Below are 26,261 nucleotides of genomic sequence, written 5' to 3'. Positions count from 1 at the left end.
TCTATCTATCTATCTATCTATCTATCTATCTATCTATCTATCTATCTATATATATATATATATATATATATCAATACATCCAAACAGTAAAGTTTGGAATCTTGAATAATGAAACAGTATTCTGACATTTTCAATAAAACTTGTAAAAGTCCAACATTGACCTCCTCCCTGTTAATAAATAAATGGTATAAACATGGTGTGGGCTGTGTCTGACACCAGGCCTGGTCATATGTGGTGAAATGGAGAAGCTGCGGTGGCTGCTCGGGCTCCTGTTACTTGCAGGAGTCCGGGGCACTGAGGACATTAGATAAACCCACAGTGACGTCCAGCACGTGCGAGCTGTTCCTGAACGTGGCCAGCGGGCTGCAGCACTGACTCCACCGACGGTCTGTCAAACACAGAGAGACCGCAAGCTCAAGTCGAGGCAGCGGCAGCTCGGAGAGGCACTTCCGGTGGCAACAGAAACTGCCACTGATTTGTAAAGGCCATTGCCGCGATTTGCAGTGACAGCTGCCTCCTAACAGCGTGACAACAAAGGCAGAAGCCAAACAAAGAAAGAGGCCAAACAGTGTGGCATCAGCGGCAGCAGCATTTAAACAGTGTGGCATCAGCGGCAGCAGCATTTAAACAGTGTGGCATCAGCGGCAGCAGGCTTTACATATCAGTGGCAGTTTCTAATGATACCGGAAGTGCCTCTACGGGCTACTGCTGCCACGATTTGAGCTTGCCCTTACCGCAAACACAAGCAACACAGCCGACATGGCGGACTGGGGTAAGAAACTAAGTTGGAGAGGATAGCTGTCTGTACATCGGCCACTGTCACTCCGTCTCCTCCGGTTTTAACCGCCCGACACCGTGTTCGTGTCGAGGTCTCTCGGTAGATGTGGATCGGTCTAACCAATCTCATGTTGTCGTTTTTACAGACGCTGACAGCTTCGAGCCGGAGGAGCAGCTCCAAAAGGCGGCAGTGGTGGACAAATGGGAAGGGGAAGACGAAGAGGAAGATGTTAAAGTGAGCTAACGTGGCGAACAAACACACACGGTCCGAGCGGGGGGTCGGACTCAGGTGAACGGTCAGAGCGCGGTTAGCCGGTCCGGTGGGTGTGGAGCTAACGGCGGGTCCGAGTTCTGCCGCCCCGGCTCTGGTGCCATGCTTCACCGCGGTCTGTGGCTGCCTGTCAACCCCCGAGCCTGTGTTAGCTCCGCGCTAACTAGCTAGCTACGCTAACTCATGTGGCTCCAACGGGCAGCCTGTACTAACTCCAGCTAAACCGACGGGGGCTAACACTCGGGTTTTAGCGCTCAAAGCGAACATGAACCACGGTGTGTGTTAGTCTACCAGCAAAGTGGATTGGTTTTAAAATAATTCCTAACCTTTATTTTTTTATTCTGAAGCTGACAGCCGGCGATGTAGCTCCTTTGACAGCCGGGCTAAATTAGGATAAGCTAGCTTAAAGCTAACCTCCTCCCGGGCCACTGAGCTAGCAAACCCACCAGCTCCCGTTAGCTTGCGCGCAAAATTATCTTCAACCTCGACGACAGCGTCGATAACTTTATTGGTTCGGAGTATTTAATTAATGTTGCTGGTTATTTCCCAGTTGCCTGTAGGTAGTTGGGATATGTGAGTATATGAGATCGACATTCGAGTCCTGTCCCACAGCTTTAGTTCCGTTTACCATGAGGCGGCTTTAGCTTGCTAACCAACTCGAGCCGCAATCAGATGAAATCATCATCTGGGTTTGATGACTCAACCGATCCAAGAACGAGGCCTGGAAGTTTCCCTCTTTTACAACACGAGTGTGACGGGAGACAGTTGTTCTCCTGGTGGGGAAGTCACAGGTTGTTTTTAGCTGAGTGGGGACACGGCCACTGTCCGGAAACCTCCGAGAATTGACCCAGGGAAAGTGCTGGTGGAGGCCTCTTCAATTGTTCGGGAGTTCAGTCACATATGGAGGCAGAAATAAAGAAACTGATGATTTCATGTCCTCCGTGCCACAGCTGGTTTTATTCAGCTGGCAGGATGCGATGCTCGTGGCAAACCAGGAGCGAACACAGCCAATTGTTCACATGAAATGAGTTTGTAACCCTCAAGTGGATCGTCTGGAGTTACTGCTGTAATTAGAACCTGCTCCAAAATACAATAGCTTTCCTGTGTTAGCTCATTGAATTATGTATCTGTGTTCTAGAGTCCGTTTGACCATTTAGTTTGTGAAGTATTCAGTTTGTCAGATAATATTTTATTCTAACACTGATGTTTTACAATAATAATGTATCTCACAATATGGAAGGTTTATATTAAGCCACTCATTAAAAAAATCCCAAAGCAATGAGTCATTTTACCCTGTTAAAGGATTTCTTTAAATCTCTCAAACAAAAATTATAAAAGCTGTAGAAATTCATTGACCTGTACATACATTTGTACAACATCAAAATATGTAATACAAATTTCACATTGCAGCTGTAGTGATCCAAATGATTATTATATAAACTTGTGATGCCTTTATTTGACATCATGCTTTTACACAAATTGCCTGTGTAGAATCATTATAAATTATAATAATGCCACCTCCTTTTATTCGTAGGACAACTGGGATGATGAGGAGGAAGAGAAAAATGGAGATGTGAAAAAATCGGGTATGTATTTAATTTTAACCTGTTAAAATCTTATTTATTGTATTTAAATCAATGGCTAAATTACATGCCTTCAGCAAATTTACCTTTTGTGTATTTCTATTTTCATTTTCAGAGACGAAAGTTTCTGATAAGAAAAAGTTGAGTGAGAAAATCAAAGAGAAAGAAAATCGGTTAAAGAAAAAACAACAGGAGGAGCTGGAGAAAGAGCTGCAGGATCAAGTAAGGACCATTTCATTAACAGTTTTTTGTATAATACATAAAATAGTAGTCCCCTCACTTTTAATTTTGACTTTGTGGTATTTGTCATTACAGCAAGCAGAGCTCACTTCCGAAGAACAACTCGAAGAGAAGTTAAGAGTGCAGAAATTACAGGAAGCCGCAGACTTGGAGCTAGCAAAAGATACTTTTGGTAAGACAATCACTGCTCAGGAAAAACAAAATATAATCTGTCCTCCACAATGTTTAAACCATAATAATGGGGGTTTTTTTTTTTATTATTACAAAATAATATTTTAATGTAAAGTTTACACTGTAAATTTAAGTTTTTATAATTAATGTATACAATATAAGGCTCAGTGTTCTGAAAAAACATCTGACAGTTTTCATTACAATTGTTCCAGACTCATTATAAAACTGATAAAAAGTAGAAAAGCGTGTTTTGAAATGTTGGCATAAATCAAGTGTACGAGAAGTATAGCAGTTTTCAGACATGACCTAATGGTAAAATCCAGAGAATTGCCTACAGACTTGATCTGTGGTTCCTTTCACACATGCACAACACACTGGGAGGTTTTGCAACAGACACGTTCACAACAGCATCACATCCTCAATTATTCAGGTGAGAGGTGGAGCAGCAGGCAGAGGCAGGAAGTGATGTATTAACTCTGCTGCAGAGATCACGTGATCATGTTTAAAGCACTGGTTGTTCGCGATGCATAGTAATATTGATATTCTATGTTTAAAAAAAATACTATCCCATGACCCAAGCGTAAATATAACAAACAGAATTCTTTAAGTATTGTGTGATTCTGTGCCCTCTAAAGAAATATTGAACTATCTTTTAATGTTTTATATTTTTGTGCAGGTATCGGCAGCAGCACTTCGAACAGTGTCACTGGGATCGATGCCATGTGTCCATCTTCCAAAGACGACTTCACAGAGTTTGAGAAATTGTTGAAAGAAAAAATAACCCAGTTTGAAAAATCTGTGCATTATTCAAGTTTCTTGGATTCATTGTTTCGGGAACTCTGTATTTCATGTAAGCTCCGCGTCTCATCACTAGATTTCATTGAACATTGTTGATTATTGACACGATTTCTGTCGAAACAGGTTTGTCTAATACTTATTTTTCATCTTCTTCTTACAGTGGAAGTAGATGACATGAAGAAAGTCAGTAATTCCCTGTCAGCTCTGCTTAGTGAAAAGCTGAAACAAGAAAAGGTAAGATGATGCATGCTTTTAAACTTGTGTTTTCTCGCACGTAAATTTAGATCTGTTCATATTCAGTAGGGGGTGCTGTTCACCTTGCAATGTCACTTGATGTGTGCTCATCAAGTTTCTTCTTAAACATTCATGTGGTTTATGTAATTTAAATCAACAGTGCTATACAGTATTTATTCATTCAAGTGAAACATGTAACATGTAAGTTTAGCAGCTGAATACACATGAATAATTTAGTTCTTTGCATTGTTCATTCTTAAATTCTCAGATCAAACTAGAAAGGCTTTTTGCTGCAAATATGTAATTATTCATCATTTATGTTTTTTTAAAAGTGAATTTTTTTTTTTGCCATTACAGCAAAACAAAGGGAAGAAGAAGAAGAAGGGGGTCGTAGCTGGAGGCGGTTTGAAAGCACAGCTGAGAGACGACCTTGACTATGCATCGTTTGATGGTGGCTACGCCCAAGACTACGAGGACTTTATGTGACACTGGCTCCATCACTACTGCCCTTTCCTTCTCCCCACCCTCAGAAACGCAGCTGTACCTTCTCATGCTGTCCAGTGCCATCCTGGAAAATCTGAACTATGTGTTGCCCCATTCATTTTGCTTCAATGACCAGAGGGACTATACCAGGGAGCACCCAGTCTCACCAACTCTTTATGTTCATACATATGGAATTGCCTTTTCTCTGTCTCATTCAGCCTCAACTCACACACTCATAATAATTAAGTATCTGTTGGGTGACCCAGCTTCAACAATGAAGAATACATTGTAACTGCTGTTGTCTGAGTTTTGCAGGGCTCATTTTTTTTTTATTGAATGTTGCCCCTGTCAAAATGGCAGATACAGTATTGCAGTTATAGGTGTACTGACATAGAAACACAAGGTTCTATGCAAATTCCTAAACCAGAATGTCATGTATATATTATAGGTCTCACTTACCTGTGGATGGGTCTCTTACAGGAAAGTATATAGTATCTATAACTTTGGTTGCCAAATGCAGAACAATTATTCAGTACATACTTCATCTTTATCTCCGGAAAGGTTGCATTGTGGGTGATTCTGAGACCGATGCAACATGTAAGTAATAGTTGTAATTTTACAGAGAGCACGTGACATTCATTGTAAGATAAAAGGGATAAACAAGTATAATAAATGTGACTTTAAAACTTCACAGCCATTCTCTTGATACATCTCTGGAATATCCTTTAAAATTTGGAGCATAGGTATTTTTCTTGCATGACAAAAGCAATTTACTAATTTGATTTATACTAATGCAGAAAAAGTATAGATCAGGCAAGTGGATTAACTTTCTACAACTGGTCTCCTAATCATTGCTTCTGCAGGCTTGTATCAAGTGTGATGAGGAGCGGGGGCTTATGGGCTTCACCCCACCATGTCTTCATATGGGCTACAGTTAGTTGAAAGGGGCATATTTCTCCTGTTCTTTTCTAACAGTTGACCAGTTTCAATGTTACATGCACAATTGGATTATGATCATGATAATATGGGAAATACAGCATCTGCAGTGTTTTATAAGCATCTAATTTAATAAACCACTGGTCAAAAGGACAAGTTGTTTTTCTGTCTTTGTTTATAACCTTACTGCAAGAATCTTACATGTATTAACACAACAGCTCATTGATAGCTGTTTATAAGGCACATGTCTTAAATACTCTATTTACAGTTTCAAGTAAATATTTACCACAGTACAGTTGAAAATCTAACAAAAATAATGTAGAACAGTCCTGGGAAGAAGCTGCAAGAAATCAAGGCCTATTTGTTTAGTTACGTGGGAAAAAAAATACAAGCCAATATAAAATGTATCAAAGCAGAAGGTTCACACTATCCACCTCTGTCTGTTGGAGGTATTCATTTGGTCTCCATGTTGACCTTCAGTGTTTAGTTTTTGGCCTCTGCACGTTTTCCTGTGGGGTTTCTGGTGCTACGTCTACGACTGCTGCGAGGTGCGTTGGCTCTCTGCCGGCGCCGGTTCTGCCTGCCTTCGCCTCTCACCACACTTGTCACTGTCTGACCCTGAGAGCTCTGCAAGGACTGGAAAGCACTCTGGTGTGTCACCTCACGATCTCCACAGGTGAACGACAGCGCCACACCCTCATTGCTCTTCATGACGCGAGACGTGCCATCAGAAGTGCCATCAAAGCAGCGTCCAAGTGCGATCTCTTTAGCTGTGCGGGGATCCTGGTCTGTCACTGTATAAATTCCATAGTTATGGCCCAGAGGGTCAAGAGGCGCCAGCATAGTGAACTCATTGGTGTCATTGTTGACGGCCAGGGGCAGGTGGTTGACCAGATACTCCTGAAGCATTGTGTTGACAAGGTCTCTCTTACAGCTTCCTTGTGGGATCACTTTCACCAGGGTTCGATCGACACGTTCCTGATCATACAGCATCCCACTGCATTTGAACTCCAAGCACACAGCTGATACAGTGTTCTGGTCCATGTCACGGATGCTGCGAGTGTCGCGGAGGCCATACAGCTGGCCCACTGTCTTGGGATGGGTGCCACCCATGTTGCGGGACCGCACATTGATCTCATGTGGACTGGTGATTTTAACCTTAACATAGCAGGCCCGGTATTCCATGGGCTTGGGCCACCAGCTCAGGTAGTCCTCAGTCCAGCTCATTGGGTCGTCTTCATTGAATGGCACAGTGTTGTAATCATAGCGGTCTCCTTCCACTCTTGAGAAACGGAAGTGTGGTGCACTGAAAGGGGCTTCCTCACAGTCTTTCAATTTCTCAAATTGGTACACTGGTCCGTTGCCTTCCTCGGCTGTGTTGGGACTTGGTTTTGCCACGTTGATGCTGAAAGCTGTTTTCTTAACTCGTGGGTCTTCGTGGTCGGTCCGCTTGTAGTTCAGTTTACCCAGGTAAGGTTGGGGCACTCCAATGAGGTTGGGATTGAGTTTGGGAGCAGAAGGGACAGCCTCCAGCTCCTCCCCTCCAAGATTGGCCATGACATAGGCAGAGTATGCATCAGCTTTTTGTTCATCACAGAAGGCAGGAAGACAGGCACCGTTCGAGCCAGTGATCACACTATCGAATCGTCCCCAGGCACGTGGGTTAGAGGAGTAGCCAGCTGTCGGCTCCATGTTTATGAGACTCACCACAACTCCCTCCACCTGCTCACTAGTCATGAAGCGATCACTGCGGAAGGCCCTCACTTTCACATAACACCTGCGGTTCTCTGGGACATCCAGGTTAAACAGCCGTCTCTCTCTGATCTCCATGTTACCAATCAAAAATGTTCTCTCCTCCCTTTTGCCTCTTCTTTTCTTCTCCACCTGCAGACTTCCCTCCTCCTCCCACAGGCCGGTATCAGGGTTCAATGACCACAACTTCATGGTGTTTAGGTGCTCAGACATCTTCACCTGAGCAGAATCAAGGAAAACTTTCACCTCACCTGCATTCAGGGGCTCATTGTTTTCCTCACCCCTGAAGTCAACTGAGAACATACCATAGGTTCTTAGAGGTAAGGTATCTCCTTCACTTCCTACAAAATTTAGATCACTTTGAGCTGCAGCAGCTGTGGAGACATCTCTTGGGTCGAGAAATGTTATACTAGCGTTGACATTACCCGTGAAGGCTTCTCCATTCTCCTTGTAAAAGGAATTGGGTGGAATCTGGATCTGAACCATTGCCTCTTGGCCCTCCACCTCCCCAAGCTCCAAAGTGTTGGTTTCTATTGAGCTGATGGTGACAGGTGCTTTCTTTCTAAGAAGTTGGATCTCATGGTAAACAGCCCCTCCTTTGGTGTTAAATGGAAGTACCTTTGTGCTGTTGACAAATTTCTGCATGTTGTCCACAAAAGTCAGGACTAGCCTCTCTGTGTCTGGAGGGACCTGGATGGAGAAGGTACCTTTGTAGCCCGTGCGGCCGATTCTGACTCCATTCATAAAGATATGGCCAAACCTCATTGCCTCACCATTATCTGCCGCAATGGCCCGACCGTGCACAATAGACTTGGTTTCCACACATTTCTGGCAGCTACACTCAGTCACCACCATGGTGGGTAGTTGGTAACCTTGGCATGTAATCTGCCTCTTCTCCATATTTTCCACCCCACAGCAGTAAGCCACTTTGTCTTTGCACCTGATGCCATTGTCCAGCTTTCCAGCACATGTATTTGAAGGGCACTTGCCCACATCGTAATATAATGAGTCTGTGCTGTTTTGGTAGCAGTCATGTGGAAGACGGATGTGGTGGGATTGAGGCTTGGGGTTACATGAATGCTCATTTCGACCTGTGTTTGAGATACAGAAATAAAAACTGGGATTTAGTTTGATCATACTGTTATCTAAAATACAGTATATTTACTGATATAGTATTTTATTCACATTATTGTATATTTACTATGTTTATTTATTTATTTGCAACACACCTAGGACCTTGAGTGAAGCTGGTTTGGTCTTGATAGCACCAGATGGACCACTTGCTCTGCAGTAGTACTCCCCAGTCTGCTCAAGATGCAGATCCTTTAGGACCAAGGTGCTCCCAGTGTGCTTCTCCAGGAGACTGTCGTTATGAAACCTGTTTGTGTCACACACAAGCAAAGACAGACAGCAGAAGCAAAGGCATGAATTATATCTTATATCTATGGGAGTCTACAGTTGATCAGTGACAAATATGACAAATCATACCATTGGTACTTGTCTGGCTGTGGTGTTCCCGCCACTTTGCAGCAGAAGGCAGCAGTTTGTCCCTGCCTCCTGGCCTTGCTGTCGGGTTTGCTCAACACATGAAGTTTCTCTGACAAATTGGAGATGAAATCAAATTATTTTTCATGTGTTAATCTGATACAGCTGCAGCAGGTAATGTGAACTGTAATCCACAGACATCGATTGTACCTATTCTTTTCAGCTGGATACTGAGGACAGAAGTGCGTTCAGAGCTGATTGGCACAACAATGTTATGGGTGACGTGACCCTGCAGGCTGACCGACAGCGTGGTGTTGCCATCAGGGCAGATACCGGGGATGCGGAAATGTCCGTTGTGGTCAGTTAGGGTGAGGAGCTTTCCATTGCGAAGGATCGTAGCTCCTTCAGCGATGAGACCCCCAGCCCCACGTACTGAACCCAACAGGATGTGCTCTTCACACATGCATGCGTCACACTCAGCATTCACCTTCCCCACCGCACATTGCAGGAAACAATCTAAGCAGTAGAACAAAACAAATACAAACTTTAGTGCATCACAGATTAGATGTAGTTCTGCTTATTCAAGAATCAGATTGCAGAAGAATTTCTTCAACTTAATGATGACACATCACCTGTCTTTGGGCACTCAGGTCCATTGCATACTTTCTCTTCTACTCTAGGGCCACTGCAAGGCATAGAGTGAGACTGGCAGTTTCTGGAGCGTAGTTGGACCTTCACTTCACCACAGGCGGCGGGGCATGGGCTCCAGTCTGACCAAGGGCCCCAGGTACCCTGAATGTTCACACTGATAACTGTTGGAAAATTGGGTAAAAATAATCTTCAAACATGCCCGAATTTTGTTATTTGAATGAATCTTGAAGGTGCTTCAAGAACAAACCTTTAGGACAGAGGAAGCGGACTGCATAGTTCGAGCAGTTGCGTTCGGGACCTTGCTCCTCATTGAGGCACCAGAAGCCCACTGTCGGATCTGCATGGACCGTCTCCCCAGTGTCGCGGGCTGGGATCCATTCAGTGGTTCTGGCCTCAATTGCCCGTGGTGTCTCACACACTCGTGCACGGTAATAGAAGCGAATGGCCTCCAGCTGCTCGTAGTCTCCACGACCTCCGGGGTGATCCACGTTGAACCATGTGGTCCACTCGTAGTTTTCTAAAGAGTGTAGACATAAATATTGCTCTGAGTAGCAGCTCAGACTGAGTGAGTTCAGTATATTTAGAGGCAGGAAAATGACTAAACCAACAAAAAGACCTTATATACTTTTAAATATATATTTAGTTTAGAAATCTAGAACAACCATTACCCTCAGACTGGTAGACAGCAGGCCCAGACTCTCTGTTGTCCTTTCTCCATGATCCTGCAACAGACAAATCAAGATTTAAAATCCCAATTTAATGCCTTATTTGTGTCATGCATTCATACACGTGTTTCAGTAACTACTTCAAATGTTGCTCATTATTTATAGTCTGCCAATTGCAGATATTCGACCTAAGTGACTGGGCAGCCACTCTGTCTGACATGTAGTTCTTGGTATTTACTTTTGGTCAAGTTACATGTGATGGGTGAGACATGTTAAAGACAAATTCAAATTAACTTCTAGTGAACAAAATTAGTTTTATGATTCTGAAATGTTTCAATATCTAATACCTAATGTTAATCTTTCCTCACTGTGCAAACATATAGATATGTATTTAAGAAAATGTAAATATGAGTGCAGTTATGTCTATCTGTAAAATCTAAAAACTGAAATTTAGTTTATATTTAGAACAGACTCAGTTTTGATTAAAGGGTGATCAGCCTTTTCACTGATAGGGAAAACTTAGTCAGGGTCCCAGAGAAGCACAGCAGGGGTGAACAGTGATTTAGAAAACGTTACAGCCAATAGTTTAGTTTGGGTATAAATCTGAAAACAGGAACATACTGTCAGCTGCAGGCCAGTGTTTGTAGAAACACCTCAATCACATATGCGCACATAAACATTTTCATTTGACGTTACTGTGTTAAAGGTTCAGTGTGTAAAATCTAGTGACATCTAGTGGTGAAGTTGCATGTTGCAGCTGAATCCCCCCTCACCTCACCCTCCCCTTCCAAACATGAAAGAGAACCTGTGGCATCCTTCAAACTCAAAAGGTGTTTAGTTTGTCCAGTTATGACTTCTGTAAAAAACATGGCGGCCTCCATAGAGAGGACCCACTCCTGATTTAAATATAAAGTATTTAGATATAAACGGCTCATTCCAGGGTAAAGAAAACAACAATTCATAGAATTTAGATAAAACACTAGTGAAAACATTACTGGGGTTATTTTATATTCAATTTCTGCCAATAGATCCCTTTCACCTAAATCTCACACACTGAACCTTTAAATATTTCTGTGTAGAGTTTTTATTAGTCTGTGTTATTACCTTGTCTCCTGTCTCATTGTGTTGCAAAGCGCAACTTTGTGTTTTGTTGTGTATACATGTCCCCATCTGACTGTTATTTAAAATATGTTTTCCAATGAGTTGCCACTGACATGACTGAAAAACAGAAATCTCAGCATCTTTGTGAGACACCCACCTTGAGCAGTAACAACAGAGGCTGCAGTGATTCCCCAGATGAGCAGAAGAGGCTTCAGTGACATTTTCACTCTCTGTCGTCACCTCTGACCTTTGAACTTTCACCTCAGGTTTGTGCGTTTCACACCAGGAGCTCAAAAAAGGCTGAGTCCACGAACAGAGACTCCTGTTGGGAAGAGAAGATTAGGATCAGATGATTGTGAGGAAACAAATGAAACAAATGAAAACACTTGGATATGAGGAAGTTAAACCAAAATATATACTTCAATTGAGTTTGCGTTAAACTTGAATAAAGTGAATAAAACAATAGAACAAATGAAAAATGGGTGTTTAAGGATTCATTCCATGCTTTTTGTCTTTTCTGTTTTAGGGTGAAAAAACATGGCTGGACAGAGCCCCCCACTCAGATTACACATCTGTGTTATCCATCACCATCTGTCAGGGGAGCACTCAAACATTTCTGCATCCACTGACGAAACACTGGCAACACAATCCAAACACCCACGCACACACACACACACTCACAGTTTGCATTTGTACACTGGCAATTTTTTTCACCACATAATCATTTGTCACCGAAAATATTGATATATATATTTAGGAAATAATTAGTATATTAACTTTGATCAGGAGGAGCCACATGCGTTAGAATAGATTGTTTAATTAGGTTGACAATGATTCAAATTACAAATGACAATATTGAAATAAAAGACACTAAAATTAGAATAACTGTAACGTAGATTTTTTTACTGATGCTCTTAGTCGTACATACAAGGCCCATCCAGCTGCATTTAGACTGTGATATTTTCTGCCTATATAAAAAGTACAGTTGAGCTGAGATAAACTTTTTAATAATCTTTTTTTTTTTTTACTTACCTTCTTGAGCGCAATATCCTGTTATTTTCTTTTTTTGTCTCTCCTCTTCCTCCTCTCTTCTCTCACTCTGGTCCAACACACTCCTTCACTGTCTCTTTTATACGTCTCTGCCTCCAGCGCCCCTGCCTCTCCCACCTCCCCTCTCGGCAGTGAGCCAAGGTGTCTTTTGATTACACTATTATCCATACAATTTATCACCTCCATTGTACGCTCGTGACACGCAATGGTTTATTAAATAGTGCTACGTATGAAAGAGGGACAGTCAGGGGGGGGCGGGGGTCTGGGTAACAAATGCGTGGTGTTAATAAATCGACCCCCTGTGTTCAAGATCAATGCTGATTGAGTCTAACAGGGCATTTGTCTCCTCAGCCTGAATGTTTCTGTTTCACGACTGTGCAGAACAAGCAGAACGAGATCAGTATGAGATCCTAATACTGCACATTAGCTTTTTAATGTGGGTTGGATAAAGCCCCTTTGAGCACATATTAGACTTGAAGTACAGGAGTCAGTGGACATTTACAGTAATTCTTTCATTTATGATTTTTTTTTATTCATGTTGACATTTGTGGCATCAAGTAAAAACATTTAATCTCGACTATCTGCAGAAGCGATTTATTCAACTGCAGAAAATATTTGAAAACGTTCAAACTGAATGTGATGTGGTTTTAAATACACGTCCACCCTGCTCCTGTTTTATACATCATGTGCAGCTACGCATCTGCATCGTGTTACACAACGCAAACAGGCCAGTTACAGTTACACGACTGTTTGACTAGAGGCCATTTCATTTTACATCTGCAGTCACACAGTGTAAATTAGACACAGGCAGATCGTTGAGTAGATTGTATTATTTCAAACAGAATCTCATGTCAGTGTAATTTTGATTTAAAGAGAATGAACATTAAGTAAAAAGAGCAATAAGCTGAATCTTGTTTCAGTGGGACCATAGGGTCACTCATACAAATACAGAGCAGCATAATCAACTCTCAACTCAATCTTCACTCTTTTGGCTATCTTTTCTTTTGGCCCCTGCTCTTTTGGTCCCTGAGTGAAGTATGAGGCTCTTTTAAAAGCTAAAAACATCACTATGGTCATCAGCAAGTTGCTGACTTTGTCTGCTTGTTTTTACAGCTGCTTTACTTCTTGCTCCTTTACTGAAAGCAGCTGGATAAAGTGGCAAAGTGTGAACCAGAACAGTCAAGTCTCAGGCTGGAAAAACCAAAACAATGAGCTGAAAGACACTATAAAGCATTGATTGCAAAGCCAAGTAATTAACTTCAGTGCATCTCCATAGTGCACGCACACAATGAAACTACATAGGATTAGATCAAAACAATTTGACATAAAGACACAGTTGTTTGGACATAAATAGCAACACAACTGTTAAAAAAGTGGAATATAAATAGATTATTTTGAACCAATCTCTGTTATTACACTTAAACCAGGTTATTCTTGCACAAGAAGTGATGATTCTCAGAGTTTATCTCAACATGTGGCCCTTTTCTTTACCTCTGCAGAGGAGGCTGTTTTCACCCCTGTCCATTTGTTTGTTGTCTGGTTTGTTTGTTTGTGAGCAAGATTACACAAAAACATCGGATTTCCATGAAACTTGGTGGAAGGTTTTGGTCACAGAAGAGCTTTCGGATCCAAATCAGGGGCCGGATGCAGGAATTTTGTTTTACAACCTTTAAAATTGAAAGATCGGACACACTTTCAAAAAATTGTCTTCGTTTTCCCAGGGAATAACTCATGGATCTTGATGAAAAAAATCATGCACACGGGATTCTAATATCTATGAGTGTGGGGAATTTGGTGCGAAGAGAAAGAATCTGAAGACGTAGGGCAGATTCTCAGAATACACTTTGTGTTGGTCATGTCTGTTAGAGATCCTGTAATCCTCAATATCTGTTATTTTTCCACACAACATTCAGTAGTTGACCTCATCGTGTCAATTACAAGGCAAAGAACACCCAGGAGGGAGGATTATAACCTGCTGCTGCACCTCCATCCTTCCAGACGTCTTTCAGGTCTCAGATGAGGTGAGAGGACAAATTACTTTGTCTCAGCGGGAAACTTAGCTTTGAATCGAGGTCAATCTGTGGCTGCACACGGTAAATTGTGCTCGCAATGGGTCGATGCTCCCTATGACGGGGAGGAAGCAGCCTGAGCAGAAACAGGGTCAGAAAACGAGTCAGTCACGTTCTACAACCTCCCTTCATGTTTGTCTCCCACCAATTATTGTTTTTTTGCTCAGCAGAGGTGAGGAAACGGAAAACCAGGAGACAGAAGAACAAAAAACAATACTACATGTTGGTCTGTCAGACACGAGACTACAAATGATTTCATGTGAGTTTCACAGACTTTGGTTCAGACGTCTCGGCTCAAACTAAACTAACAGCAGCTTTTAACAGCCTCAGTCAAATTGACTTATGTTCTATTTCAAGTGAATTCTTTGTGAAATTAAAAGCTATTCATGTGCAATATTACTACGTGTAGCATCATATTATGTTCAATGTCATGTGTAATATTTCTTCCATATTACTTACTCCTATTATCATTGATATACTTTCTATTGGCACTCAAATTTAGTATTAGTTTACTGTCTCATGGTATTTTATTTCTGTTATTATTTCTATTAGGCACCGTCAAGAGTTTACTTCAGGATTAATAAAGTTTATCTTATTTTATCTTATCTTATCTTATCATATATTATCTTATCTTAGGAGAAAAGCTAAAGTGGCTTAAATATATCTTACATTTTCCAAAAAGATAATGATTTCCCCACTAGCCTGTATACAGTGCATGGACTCCGGATGTCAGGCTCTGTCAGTAGCTTTCTGTAATGATGTCTTTTTCCAACTTTTACAAGACGTTCAGTGAGGACAACTTTATGACACGTTCTAGGCCCTCAAATGACTTTGTAAAAAAAGGGAGGACAGCGGTTGCGGGTAATGATGTGGAAAAGTGAGAGAAGGAAGGATATGAAAGAAGCGAGGATGAGGCAAGGTTGGACACACAAACACAAATACACAAAGTTTGGTCTCTTGGCAACAGAAGAAGACAGAACAGTTTTATGTTCTGCCAAACAACAGCCTGTTACTGGATTCCAGACAGATAAATCATGTTGGGCAAAATCTGTGCAGCTCTGTCAAGCAGGACTTTTTATGGAATGGATGATTTTAATTAGTTTCCTCCTTTCTGTATGATTTACTGTCATACAGGAGGTTTTCTGTCATCAGGCTGGCATTTATTCAACCTCTGGCAACATCTGTCATCAACACAAAATAATTGACTGATTTTATGTGACAATCAGAAAGTTGTTTCATTACTTAGTTTTTCATGTTTAGTTTAATTATGTGTTTCATTTTAGTCCTTAATCACTCGGCTGCAGCTTTATTTTATAGTGATGGATGTGCACTTATTCAAGGCCTGTTAGAAACTGCAGTTTTTAGGTACTTGACTATTTCCATTTTCTGTTACTTTCTACCCCATTAGAGTATTTTTAACATCTGAAGAAATTTATCCAACACCTATAGTTTCTTGCATTTCCCACATGGATATAAAGCCATTAAAAACTAGAACGTCACTCAGTAGAGCTCATACCTCCACAAGGCCCAACAGTCCCCTGAAGAAACCACATTTAAATCCACTAAATACAGATTTTTTTAAAGATCTGAGCAACACACTCATAAATACCAGTCCCCTAATTATGTTTTTTTTCATCAAGATCAATTAATCTTTCCCTGGGAAAATTGTGAAAATGTTGGAAAATGTCCCATCTCACAAAAGAAAGTAAAAACGGAATTCCTGTATCGGCACCAACATCCAGTAGTTGTTGTTTAATCCTGCTAACAAACAAACAAACACTCTACTCAACGTCCACAAACCAAGATGTTGCCATGTCAAAAAACATGTTAATCCAGAGTCATAAAAAAAACAACAACAGTATTTTACATTTTGTTACTACTTGTACATAAGGGACATTAAACCTGCATCATCAATTTGCAATATGTAGCTGACAGGAGTTTCCATACAGATGTGAATACTGACACAAATATACTGTTGTGTTGCAAACACCAGATCTGATACAACACCTCACAGCTCATGTTGAGTACAAAGATCACAGTTCAGACAAAGTTCATTTCCACAGCACGAACAAAGGTTTCATGGTTTTAGTTAATTTCTCTGCCAGACACAGTTTTCTTTCATTATTCAAATGTATTATGGAAACAATGTTAGTTTTCTGTCTATATTAGATACAGATAATGTTTTATAGACATTACTCAATATATTAAACTTTACAAAAACCTCTTATTATCCCACAAAGTACATTTACTCATGCACTGTAATTAAATACAATTTCTTACTTACTTATTTCCATTGTCTGCTACTTTATAGTTCGATATAAATATAGTTTTTTACTCCATTACATTCATCCATTGCATTCAACCCAAGATCAACAGTACTAATGTTCAACTGAACTGGATCCAACAGGTTTAAACCCGACAGTGACAACGTGCTGTATTGAATGAGGCTGTCTCAGTTATCTCAGTCTAATCTTAATGACCAGTGCAGCTCTTGAGGTTGTTTTAATGAGGCTCTCTGTCCAAACCAATTTCATCCTCAATGAGAAAATCTTGTGCTGAGGTTTTCATCAGAGATGTGATTCTTGTTCACTGGAAGACGACGTCCTTTCCCCAAAAGTCAAATGTGTTGACTTTTTAAAATCATGACAATTTCCTCGAATCTGAGCCCCTTTTTTCTGTGTGGACGTAAAGGAAGTGAAGTGGGCTCTCTCCCTCTGTGCGATGCCGGGCCCCTAATGACAGTAGCAGAGGTTCTGCATAGTTTCACTGGTAGAGTCATTAACAGGGATCCCCCCACTGCTCCCTGTCTAACCTCTGCCTCCTCTCTGTCCTGGTCTGTTGTGGAGAAACATTTCAAGAAGCTCAGTCACTGTCTCAGCTGCAGGAGTCAAATCTGTCGAACCAGCTGCCACCAGCACGGACACACTGTTCTGCCTGATCCTCAGCTCCACGGGGCCAAACTCATTTAAAACAACATGCACACTCCCAGATAAACGTTGAAAATTAGTTACCGGTTGCACAAATACTGGTCAAACCAATAAACTGATTGTTTCCATCCAGATCCATGAATTATTCTCTGAGAAATCAATAAAAATGTTGAAAAAAACACCCTGTCTCACAATGTTGAAGAAAATTAAATCATGGATCCTTATCTGGATTCACACCTAAATTGAATGTGTTCTTCCTTGGTTCACACTTCACCCCTCCACAAAATTAGATGGAAATAGTTTGAGTAGTTATTGTTTAATCCTGTGAACAAACAAACAAATGCAGATGAAAAGATAACCTCATTGGCAGAGATACATATACTCTGGAGGAGCAGGGCCTGGTGCATGTTTATTGTTTGTCCTTGCATATAACTGAGACCAGTAGAGAGCTGCATTCTTTGTAATTGAAGTAATAAACCCTTTGAACTCAAAAAAGCTTTTACCTTATTATACATTTCCTCGTGGCAACAGTAAATGATGTGTCTTCCTTTAATCCTTGTTTTTATAGTTCAATTTATATTTTCTACAAACAGGGTTTGGTCTGGATCAAAGTAGCACTTACTGTGTAGAACACAGTCGGTTATTATTACAGCAGCTTATTATTATTAGGTTGGGCGACATTACTCATGGTCTAAATCCAATAAAACGAAATCAGTTGCGTCCGTGTCTCAGTGGAGGAAATGTTATTGGAGATTAAAGGGAAAACATGGGGAACATTTTGTGTCTGGGATAAAGGTGCTAATTTAAAAAAACATCACAGAGGAAACTGTGCAGCAAAAACAGGGTTAGGGAAAACAGACTGATCTTCAACACCTGATGATTAAAATATGTCATCCTGAGAACTGCATGATACTGAAGGGAGTGAGGGAAATAGCAGCTTCACATGTTCACCTGAAAACCTGTAAGGATCTAAATTTAATGATTCATCTTCATTTTAGATCATTTAAGAGGCTGCAGTTTATTTTGGTGAAGTACTGACAAATGTTCTGATTATTATTTTCGGCTAAATTTCAGAAAGAAAAAAAAACTTCACTGGACAGAGTTTATTTATTTTTTATTTTGATATATGTTATATGTATAGATTTATCATAATATCCTTGTTATTGTGGTCGGATGCAAACCACATGACCTAGCATCCCCAAAGTGAGAGGAGAGTAGAATAATGTGCTGGTGGCATTGAGTGGCTGCAGCTCAGGAGGTAGAGAGGGTCGTCCACCAACCAGAAGGTCAGCGGTTAAATCCCCAGCTCCTCCAGCCTGCATCTGAAGTGCCCTTGGGCAAGATAATGAATCCCATATTTATAGAGAAGTGTTATATGAAAGTGTGTATGAATAAATATATAGTCCATTTGTTAGGGCTGCTGTCAGAGTCCTGTCTCTTTTGTGTGCAAGTCTGTTAACATGAACACATTTTTTTGATCAATCTGTGGAAAGTCAAAGAGGCCTGAAGAACTTTGAGTAAGAAAAGAGTTATAGTTATAAAACACAAATGCTGTGGATGTTTGTGAAGTCTATGCTTAATGCCTCTATTGAACTCTTGTGACCCCACTAATGACTCTCTCCTGGCAGCGTTTTCACTTGAAGAAAAGGGAAAAGTGGGAAAAGTAGGAAAAACCTTATTCTCTTCATGATGCAAGCCATTATCCGTATACCACACATGACCACAGTACAAACCTATTTCCTCTTACACGACTGTAAAGATCTGTTAACCTGGATACAAGCAGGGGGAGAGGACATGTGTTTTTCTGCTGACACGATATGGAGAGCACATGTAAAGGTTACGGCACCTCCTTCATGTTTTCTGGCCGACTCCGGCTCAGTAAAGCATGAAGACATGCAGAATCAAGGGCTAGATTGGAAACATGTGCGGTTGACCTGGAAGACAGATGATATGTGCTCAACAGGGTCGTCCATTTTCTTCCTGGACTGTGTTTGGAGACCTCCAGAGACCCCGGTCCTGAGGATCTGGAGGAGGAGAATTCTCCCTTAAAAAAACATAATCGTAAAGCTAAATTTACGCAAGTTCAATATCACATGTCAGATTCATGTATCCAAATCAAATGAGTGTAGACACAGAAAACATCTTCTACCTTTTTTTAAATTCATGAGGTGAAAACTAATCTGTGGAAAAGTAAAAAAAATTCCCACGTTTCCCCTCATTGCTCAACAAATAACTGATGATGTCGCTGCTTGTTCCAGACGTCTGTGCTGTTTTTGTTGTGTAATGTTTCTGTGATGTTTGAGCTCAAGGAGGAAACACAGATATACCTTTTATTTAAAGCACATGTACAGCACGTGCGTTCAGGACAAGAGCCAATCAGCTTCAAGTCATTCTGTCATCATCAGTGTGATCGAATCTGATGTGATCAATGTGATCAAATGATGAAGAGAGTATCACATGTGATTACACTTACAGTATGTACTGTACTCACTTGGACACAGTATTTACAAATGAACAAGTCAAATCAAAAAACAAAATTTTAATATTAGGAATTTATTACTGTTTGATTTAACTATTGGAAAAATAGAATCAGTAAAATACAAGTACTGAATGAAGATACATGTTGGAGCCAAACACACTGGGTTCTTTTTGTTAGCAGAGGCAAACATTTACAATGAATAACATAATACGGAACAGGAATAAAAAGAGAAAGAACTGCAGAAAATGAAGTAGAATATCTATGTGAAGATAATCATTGGTTCATGCTTTCTGTCCCTGGATACATAGAGTACAGGAAACTAGAGACAGCTGGCAGAAATCCACACAAATTTTTATGAGGATACAAGTGGTTTTAAAAATCTGACTTCATTCATCTGCAGCTGAACAGGAGAATGGAGAGAGATGTGTTGCACAAGGAGCTATTCCCCCGATCACATGACTCACTCAGGCTGAAAGTTCTGTTCACATCCAGACAAGAAAGACAGGAGGATGCTGCCTGTGAACGCTGAGAGAAACACATTAAAAAAACCACCCTCTCAAAACTCTGCATCTGTTCAGCTTCACGTCTCTTCCAGGGTCTGACTTTCCTCGTGTTGTAATTAACATCTCTTCTCTGGTCTGTAAACAGGGATTCAGAACTCCTCTCATCTTTCTGTGCTGCATCTCTGGGGAAAAACCACATGTGTTCCAGTGTGAGTGAGATCTAATGTTTGTCTTGTTTACAGTAAAATGAAATCACATTAGCCACAGACGAGAGCAGTTCCTGCCACTTGCAAAATGATAGAATTACACATGTGTGATCCTGAAAACATTACCTCAGATAAGAGAATGTATTGTTTGTCTCCATCCATTATCTATTCCACTTCACGGCTTCTGGGGAACTGGGGCCAGTCCCAACTAATGGGCAGGGTGGTGCACGCTGAGCAGTTTGCCAGCGTACGACAGGGCCAAGAGACAAACAGCCAGACACATTCACTCCTACGCTCAATTAACCTAACTAGTCCACTATCCACCACATGTCTTTAGACTGTGGGAGGAAGCCGGGATACCTGGAGACACATGGAGAACATGCAAACTCCCCACAGAAAGACCCTGAACAAACTGGGATTCCAATCAGGACTGGTTATACATTTATTACCCACAATGCACCTGTGATAAGGTTCCACTGAAACAGATAAAAACCAACACTTATAATAAGACAAACAGTAGGTGTTCAAAACATGTCAGCTACAGGCCAAGTTGTAATATCGATGCATCAGTGAGAGAGAAGCAGTCAGGAGTCACAGGGTTGATCATCATGATACCAGAGAACAATTCTAAGTCTGGACGGGGTTTTATTGTTGCGTAATGAGAAAAACTGTTGCACATTGTAAAAACAGTGTTCATGTTCCAGCCAAGATCTACTGAGAATGTCCAGGCTGAGGCAGAGCTGTGTAGGTAAACACCCTGAGGTGGAGCTACAGAGTTTTTCTGTGAAATCCTACTGGAATTAAATATATATGTATGTCCCCAAATACATTTTTTACCCAAGTTTAGCAAAAATCACACGTGAAATGATGGCCAATTGTGAGGCTTCTGAGTTGAAGACTTGTCTGTATTTTCTGCTATTAAAATCTATGTAGACATTTAAAGATTCATCTACACATGAACAGAACCATGCACTTACCAGTCTGCACTTTTACAAATCTGATTACGCACACACAGACTCTAGATGCACATTCGCAGATGCTTGTACTAAATCTCAGTTCACATTTACAGATACTTTTACAAATTTACAAATCTGATTACGCACAGATACAGTTACACACCTCTGCACACACACAATTAATATTGATACAATATTGACCCCATACAAGACAGCAACAACAACAAAACAAACATTTCCACTGTTTAAAAGCAAAGACACAGCACACATCATCTACTAGATTACTAAGGTGATTACTTATTATTATTATTAAATTATAAAAGGTTAATCAACAATCAAAGAATGATGTAATATTCATGTTACGTTAATCTGTTGTTGAAACAAAACCTGAGAAAACGATTGCGCAAACACCTTCGGTCGATGTTTTTCTGAAGCGCATGACATCACTGCCTGGGAGCTCCTTCAGTCCCTTCATCAAACTCACTACTCATCAAACCAATCACAGTGGAAATCTGATATCCCCCACCGGACCCTCGTTATTATTCATTCTCACAACACAAACATTTCCCCCAAAAGCAGCTGGAGGTCTTTTGCAGCTGGTAAAGTTACCTCTGGTGCTCAGCTTTCATCTGAGAGTCGGGACATATTTTGCTCTGATTGAAACAGTTGCCATAAACAATTTTCTGCTCGTAATCACTGTTTCCAACCTGCTTCGGATTAGGGTCTTTTGGAAAATGTTAAGCCATAATATTGGCATGTTGATCTACGTGAGCCTACATGAACGTGTGACATACTGGAACACAGGGCTAATCTTCAACATCTTCAACGTCAGGCTGCAGAGATAAAGTCTATTGTTGTGTCCTTACTTTGGACCAACATCTGTCTGCAATCAGAGCAACAGTCTTGGCTACTGGATGGAGAGAGCGTGTGTGCTTTTTAAATTCAGAAAATGCTCTAACAAAAGCCGATCTACTGGGAATCTGAGACTGTTTAATCGTTTTATGCCATGTCTGTGGAGAGAAGGAAGAAAAGGCGACATGAGAAAAACGACAAAATCTTTCATATCAAATTAATATTGTAGTATTATATTTTGACTGTTGTCTACATGTGTTTGAGAAACGTTTAAATGTTAATATCAGTCATAGTGTGGTGTTTTTGTGTGTAGGAGAAAGTTCACAAAAACTCTGACATGAGCTCTTCTGTCCCAGTTTGGCTCAATAACCGTCTATGTACCAAAAACATGTGTTCATCCTTCAGACATTTTGCTCTTTCTGTTCTTCATTTATTTTGCAATTACTCCTCTTAGAAGAATAACAATTTCTACCAGTTAATTAAGTAGAATATTTAACTTACAGTCTGTTGAAAACTGGCCCCTAGTTTATTCTGTGCGGCTGATGTTTGGATAATTGTCAGAGTGTAATGAGGATTGAACCTTGTCAGATGTGCAGTTGTATCAGAAATGATTTCATCCATGTCTCTTTGCTTAAAATGTGAACGTCCCATAATTCATCCTGTGCTCAGCCAAACAGTAAAATATTTCCTTTGTGGCCATTTACAGTCTGCGAGCAGGAAACGCTGCGGCTGGGAAAGCCATCAAATCTGAAGGCTCCCAAAACACACACGCTCACATAGTATGAACAAACATGGCCTCGGATACCTAATGATTAAGATTGATTAAAGATTATTAATTAGACACAGGTCACACTTTGAGTCTCATTGTGTTTCGGTGTTCGGACGTCAGAAATCATTTCATTGAATTCTTTCCCTTGTTACATTTTCTTTTCTGTCTGCAGGTTGTATTTTACAGCACAAGCTCTGTAAGTGAATTAACAGGTTTTTAAAAACACATTACTCATTCAATTCATTCACGTCTTGTTTAAGTTGAGACGTTTTGTCTGAGGTCACAAGTGACGCTGCTGCTCTCTAGTGGTGGTCTTCATTTGATCTGCACATGTAAAAAAGCTCATGAAATATTGATCACGCATTAGTCAAACTGTTCTAATTATTACTTATCACTTGTCCTCTGAGCTCGTGGCAGTGAAACAGTTTGTTGGCTGTGAAATTCCAGACGGAGAAACAATTTAGACGTTGACCTCATTTAAAGGTGACAGAGAAAGTGACCTGAGGAAGGGAGGTCTTTTTAATTCCTTTAAAAAATGAAACACTTTGCAGACACGCATATTATCTGCACGTTTAAATCTCAATCTTAGGCTTCTTTAATGCACCAAGTTTATTTAAAGTGATGATTTAAATTTAGCGAAACATCTGTGAAACCGATTCGCTGTGATTTATGAAATGCACCAAACGCACAGTGGGTTACAAGATGTTTCTGATTTTGTACAAAGTAAAAAAAAGAACATCCATCGATTTCATTATTCATTTAGATGTCTGGTGGATGTTTTTAAAAGTGAGTATGAAGTGTTTTCTCACAAACAGTAACAGGTTTCTCCTAATATCGACAGGAAACAACATTTTGAGCTTTAACACAGTCTTTTCTTTTAATGCTTAAAGATTATCTTGAGAGCGTGAGATCAGTATCTGCATCAAATCTGTTGAGTCTGAGCAGCGTCTCACCTCACCCCCTGACAAGCAGAGATTTAAGATACTGATAAACCCAGGTCTGATCTTCAGATAATTCACAACAGGAATGTCAGACTCCTCCATTCTGCCCATTAGGTGTCACTATTTGGCAGTGGATTTTCACTGACACCATCACAGCAACATCTACTAAATGAATAATGAGAGTTCATATGAGATCTGTTCGCCAAGACAAACAAAAAATAATCATTTCAGTCCCAGCAGAGCTCTGATGTGGAGCTTTAGTGAAAACAAAAGGTCTGGGTGAATAAATGCACTCAGCCATTCAGCGGCTCTGTTCAGAGAGCAGGTTCACATGGAACCTCGGAGGCTTCTAAAGGTTCGCCGAGACGACTTTAAAGGTCAAAACTGCACCTGTGAGAGGAAATGTTATTGTGAAGAGAAATGTAATTTTCTTATTCTTCAAACATTCGACAAAAATGTTTCAATCTGTCAGCTTTCTCTCCTGCTGTGGCTTTAAAAATCTGTGTGCGCAGCTCTGAGAAATGACTGATCAATCACTTCCAGGTACAAACACACTGCTCCTGTATGTGCACGAGGGAACGTGATTGTATGTTCTGTTCCTCTACGTGTGTGTGTGTGTGTGTAGTGTGTGTTTCTCCCAGTGTGAACTTGCCACCCAGTCCTGAGTAATGGATGTAATTAACTGGTCACTACAGCATAGTGCCTTTACATACCATATGTAATAATCATTCTCGAGAAAATCACTGTGTAATGGGCCATTCTCCTCCCAGCAGGGACACTAAACGTCTCATCTTGCTTTACCTTATTACCCAATTACAGCTTATGTGGCAGATTTGTTTTTCCTCATTGTCTTCTGCTTTAGCTGGTATGTATGACATCCTCTCAGCACAGAGGCAGGAGCAGGGAGAAGCAAAAGGACAGTGTGTGTTTAAACCACATGCTAATGTATGTACAGTCCTTTCATTGGTGGGGAAGAGGACCCAAGCTATAGATAACTATACATTGTGCACACATTCCTGGGCAGAGAAGAGGAGATTTATGTCAGATAAAGGAATTGTAAAACAACCTGTAGGCAATGCTGATAGGATATGTATATTTTCATTTCATTTGATTTTGATAAGGGTTAGGTATATAACAAGGACAGATACCATGAAGCAGTTATAGCTTCAGATAGTTTGCATTTAAAACACACATGGGGATCCCATGTGTGTTTTAAATGCTCTCGTTTAAAATATAGAAACAGAAACAGAAAATCCATAAAAAGAAATGGTGATGAGCAGGGAGTGTATGACGGGTTACTACTACAGAGGCAAGTTAACCAAAACCGTAAATTTACAGACAAAATACAGGACTGGTCCAAGCACTCTTAAATGACCTGTGACTGTGTCCTTGGTGACTGGACTGCATTATTTCTTTATCATTTACACTGTTGAAAAATAATACTTATCTATATATATGAACTGAAAACAAGTGGGCCAAGTATAAAACCCTGTGGAACGCCTTTTTATCAACATGATTTTATCACGATTACAGATAATAGTAACAACTATAGTTTTAGTGATAGTATTACAAATTACTGTTTTGGGTACAAAGTACAAGGGTTATCTATAAAGCTTCAGTTTAAACTAGAGATATTTCAGCTGAGAGAAGACTTGGATAACTGAAGAGGGCCCTTCGAATGCAGAGTCAATATTCAGTATATATGAGATATATTTAAAACAGGAAGTAGATCTGTGGTGAGGCGGGGCTGGTACAGGTGACAGCAGAGTACAGAGGTGTCTGAGGGACAGGGGAGTTCCCATATGTGGTTTGGAGCTTGTTACCAGCTGTGCAGTGAAGTGTGGCGCCTGTCTGTCAGGATAATAAATGAGCCGGGAATCGTAGGGCAGGGGCTGGTCTGCAGGAGGGCCGTGATGTTCAGGGGTTAGATAGACTATAAGGGTGCACAGGCGGAGCTGTGGGGAGTGTGAAGAGAGGAGCAGCTGGCAGTCGGTCAGAGGCTGTAATGATGAAGCTCTCTGTGTCAGTTTGATCATTTCAGGCCTGATGAGATGTGGGTGGCATTCTATCAAACAGCGGGGACAGAGCTACAGTAGATCAGGGAGCTGTGGTTTTAAATCTGTTGAGATAGAGATAAATTAAAGGGAAAATCCAAGGAAATGTCGCAGGGAATATTATTTTTTTAGGTCAAACACACTTGTTGTTGTTTTCCCTTCATTTCCAGAATGTCATTTAGTTTGTTTTGAGTCCCATGACATCATGTCTAATAGACCTTAATTTAAGTGCCAACACATTTGAATATTCCTGTTTTTTCTCTTATTTTGTTTTAGATCTTCCAACCACAACATTTTCATTCTTTGCT

The 26,261-nt window shown here is 40.6% G+C and overlaps 2 protein-coding genes across 2 annotated transcripts; one reads left to right on the top strand and one right to left on the bottom strand.

Annotated features, from left to right (window-relative positions):
• Positions 1-433: 433 nt before the first annotated feature.
• eif3jb (eukaryotic translation initiation factor 3, subunit Jb) lies at positions 434-5,646 on the top strand. Its single transcript, XM_035151847.1, has 8 exons — positions 434-772; positions 924-1,012; positions 2,583-2,634; positions 2,747-2,853; positions 2,947-3,043; positions 3,719-3,892; positions 4,001-4,074; positions 4,432-5,646. Exons 1-8 carry the CDS (start codon positions 760-762, stop codon positions 4,558-4,560), a joined length of 735 nt encoding a protein of 244 aa, XP_035007738.1. The 5' UTR covers positions 434-759; the 3' UTR covers positions 4,561-5,646.
• Positions 5,304-12,287, bottom strand: LOC118104739 (cartilage intermediate layer protein, nucleotide pyrophosphohydrolase). Its single transcript, XM_035151834.2, has 9 exons — positions 12,180-12,287; positions 11,305-11,469; positions 10,050-10,103; positions 9,629-9,898; positions 9,363-9,542; positions 8,941-9,246; positions 8,734-8,842; positions 8,475-8,623; positions 5,304-8,336 (listed from the first exon to the last, which is right to left on the bottom strand). Exons 2-9 carry the CDS (start codon positions 11,366-11,368, stop codon positions 5,977-5,979), a joined length of 3,492 nt encoding a protein of 1,163 aa, XP_035007725.1. The 5' UTR covers positions 11,369-11,469; positions 12,180-12,287; the 3' UTR covers positions 5,304-5,976.
• Positions 12,288-26,261: the final 13,974 nt, after the last annotated feature.

Source organism: Hippoglossus stenolepis, chromosome 1, assembly GCF_022539355.2.
Source record: "Hippoglossus stenolepis isolate QCI-W04-F060 chromosome 1, HSTE1.2, whole genome shotgun sequence".
NCBI classification, from domain to species: Eukaryota; Metazoa; Chordata; class Actinopteri; order Pleuronectiformes; family Pleuronectidae; genus Hippoglossus; species Hippoglossus stenolepis.
Note: the sequence above shows the minus strand (reverse complement) of the source record. Positions and strands in the feature narration are given on the sequence as shown.

Excerpts from the sequence above, each read along its gene's own strand:
- eif3jb (XM_035151847.1), top strand. Across the intron at positions 3,044-3,718 it reads GCTAGCAAAAGATACTTTTG|GTATCGGCAGCAGCACTTCG; the intron begins GTAAGACAATCA and ends ATTTTTGTGCAG. Across the intron at positions 3,893-4,000 it reads TCGGGAACTCTGTATTTCAT|TGGAAGTAGATGACATGAAG; the intron begins GTAAGCTCCGCG and ends TTCTTCTTACAG.
- LOC118104739 (XM_035151834.2), bottom strand. The coding sequence starts at position 11,368 with ATGTCACTGAAGCCTCTTCTGCTCATCTGGGGAATCACTGCAGCCTCT. Across the intron at positions 8,843-8,940 it reads TATCCAGCTGAAAAGAATAG|AGAAACTTCATGTGTTGAGC; the intron begins GTACAATCGATG and ends CCAATTTGTCAG. Across the intron at positions 8,337-8,474 it reads AGCTTCACTCAAGGTCCTAG|GTCGAAATGAGCATTCATGT; the intron begins GTGTGTTGCAAA and ends TCTCAAACACAG.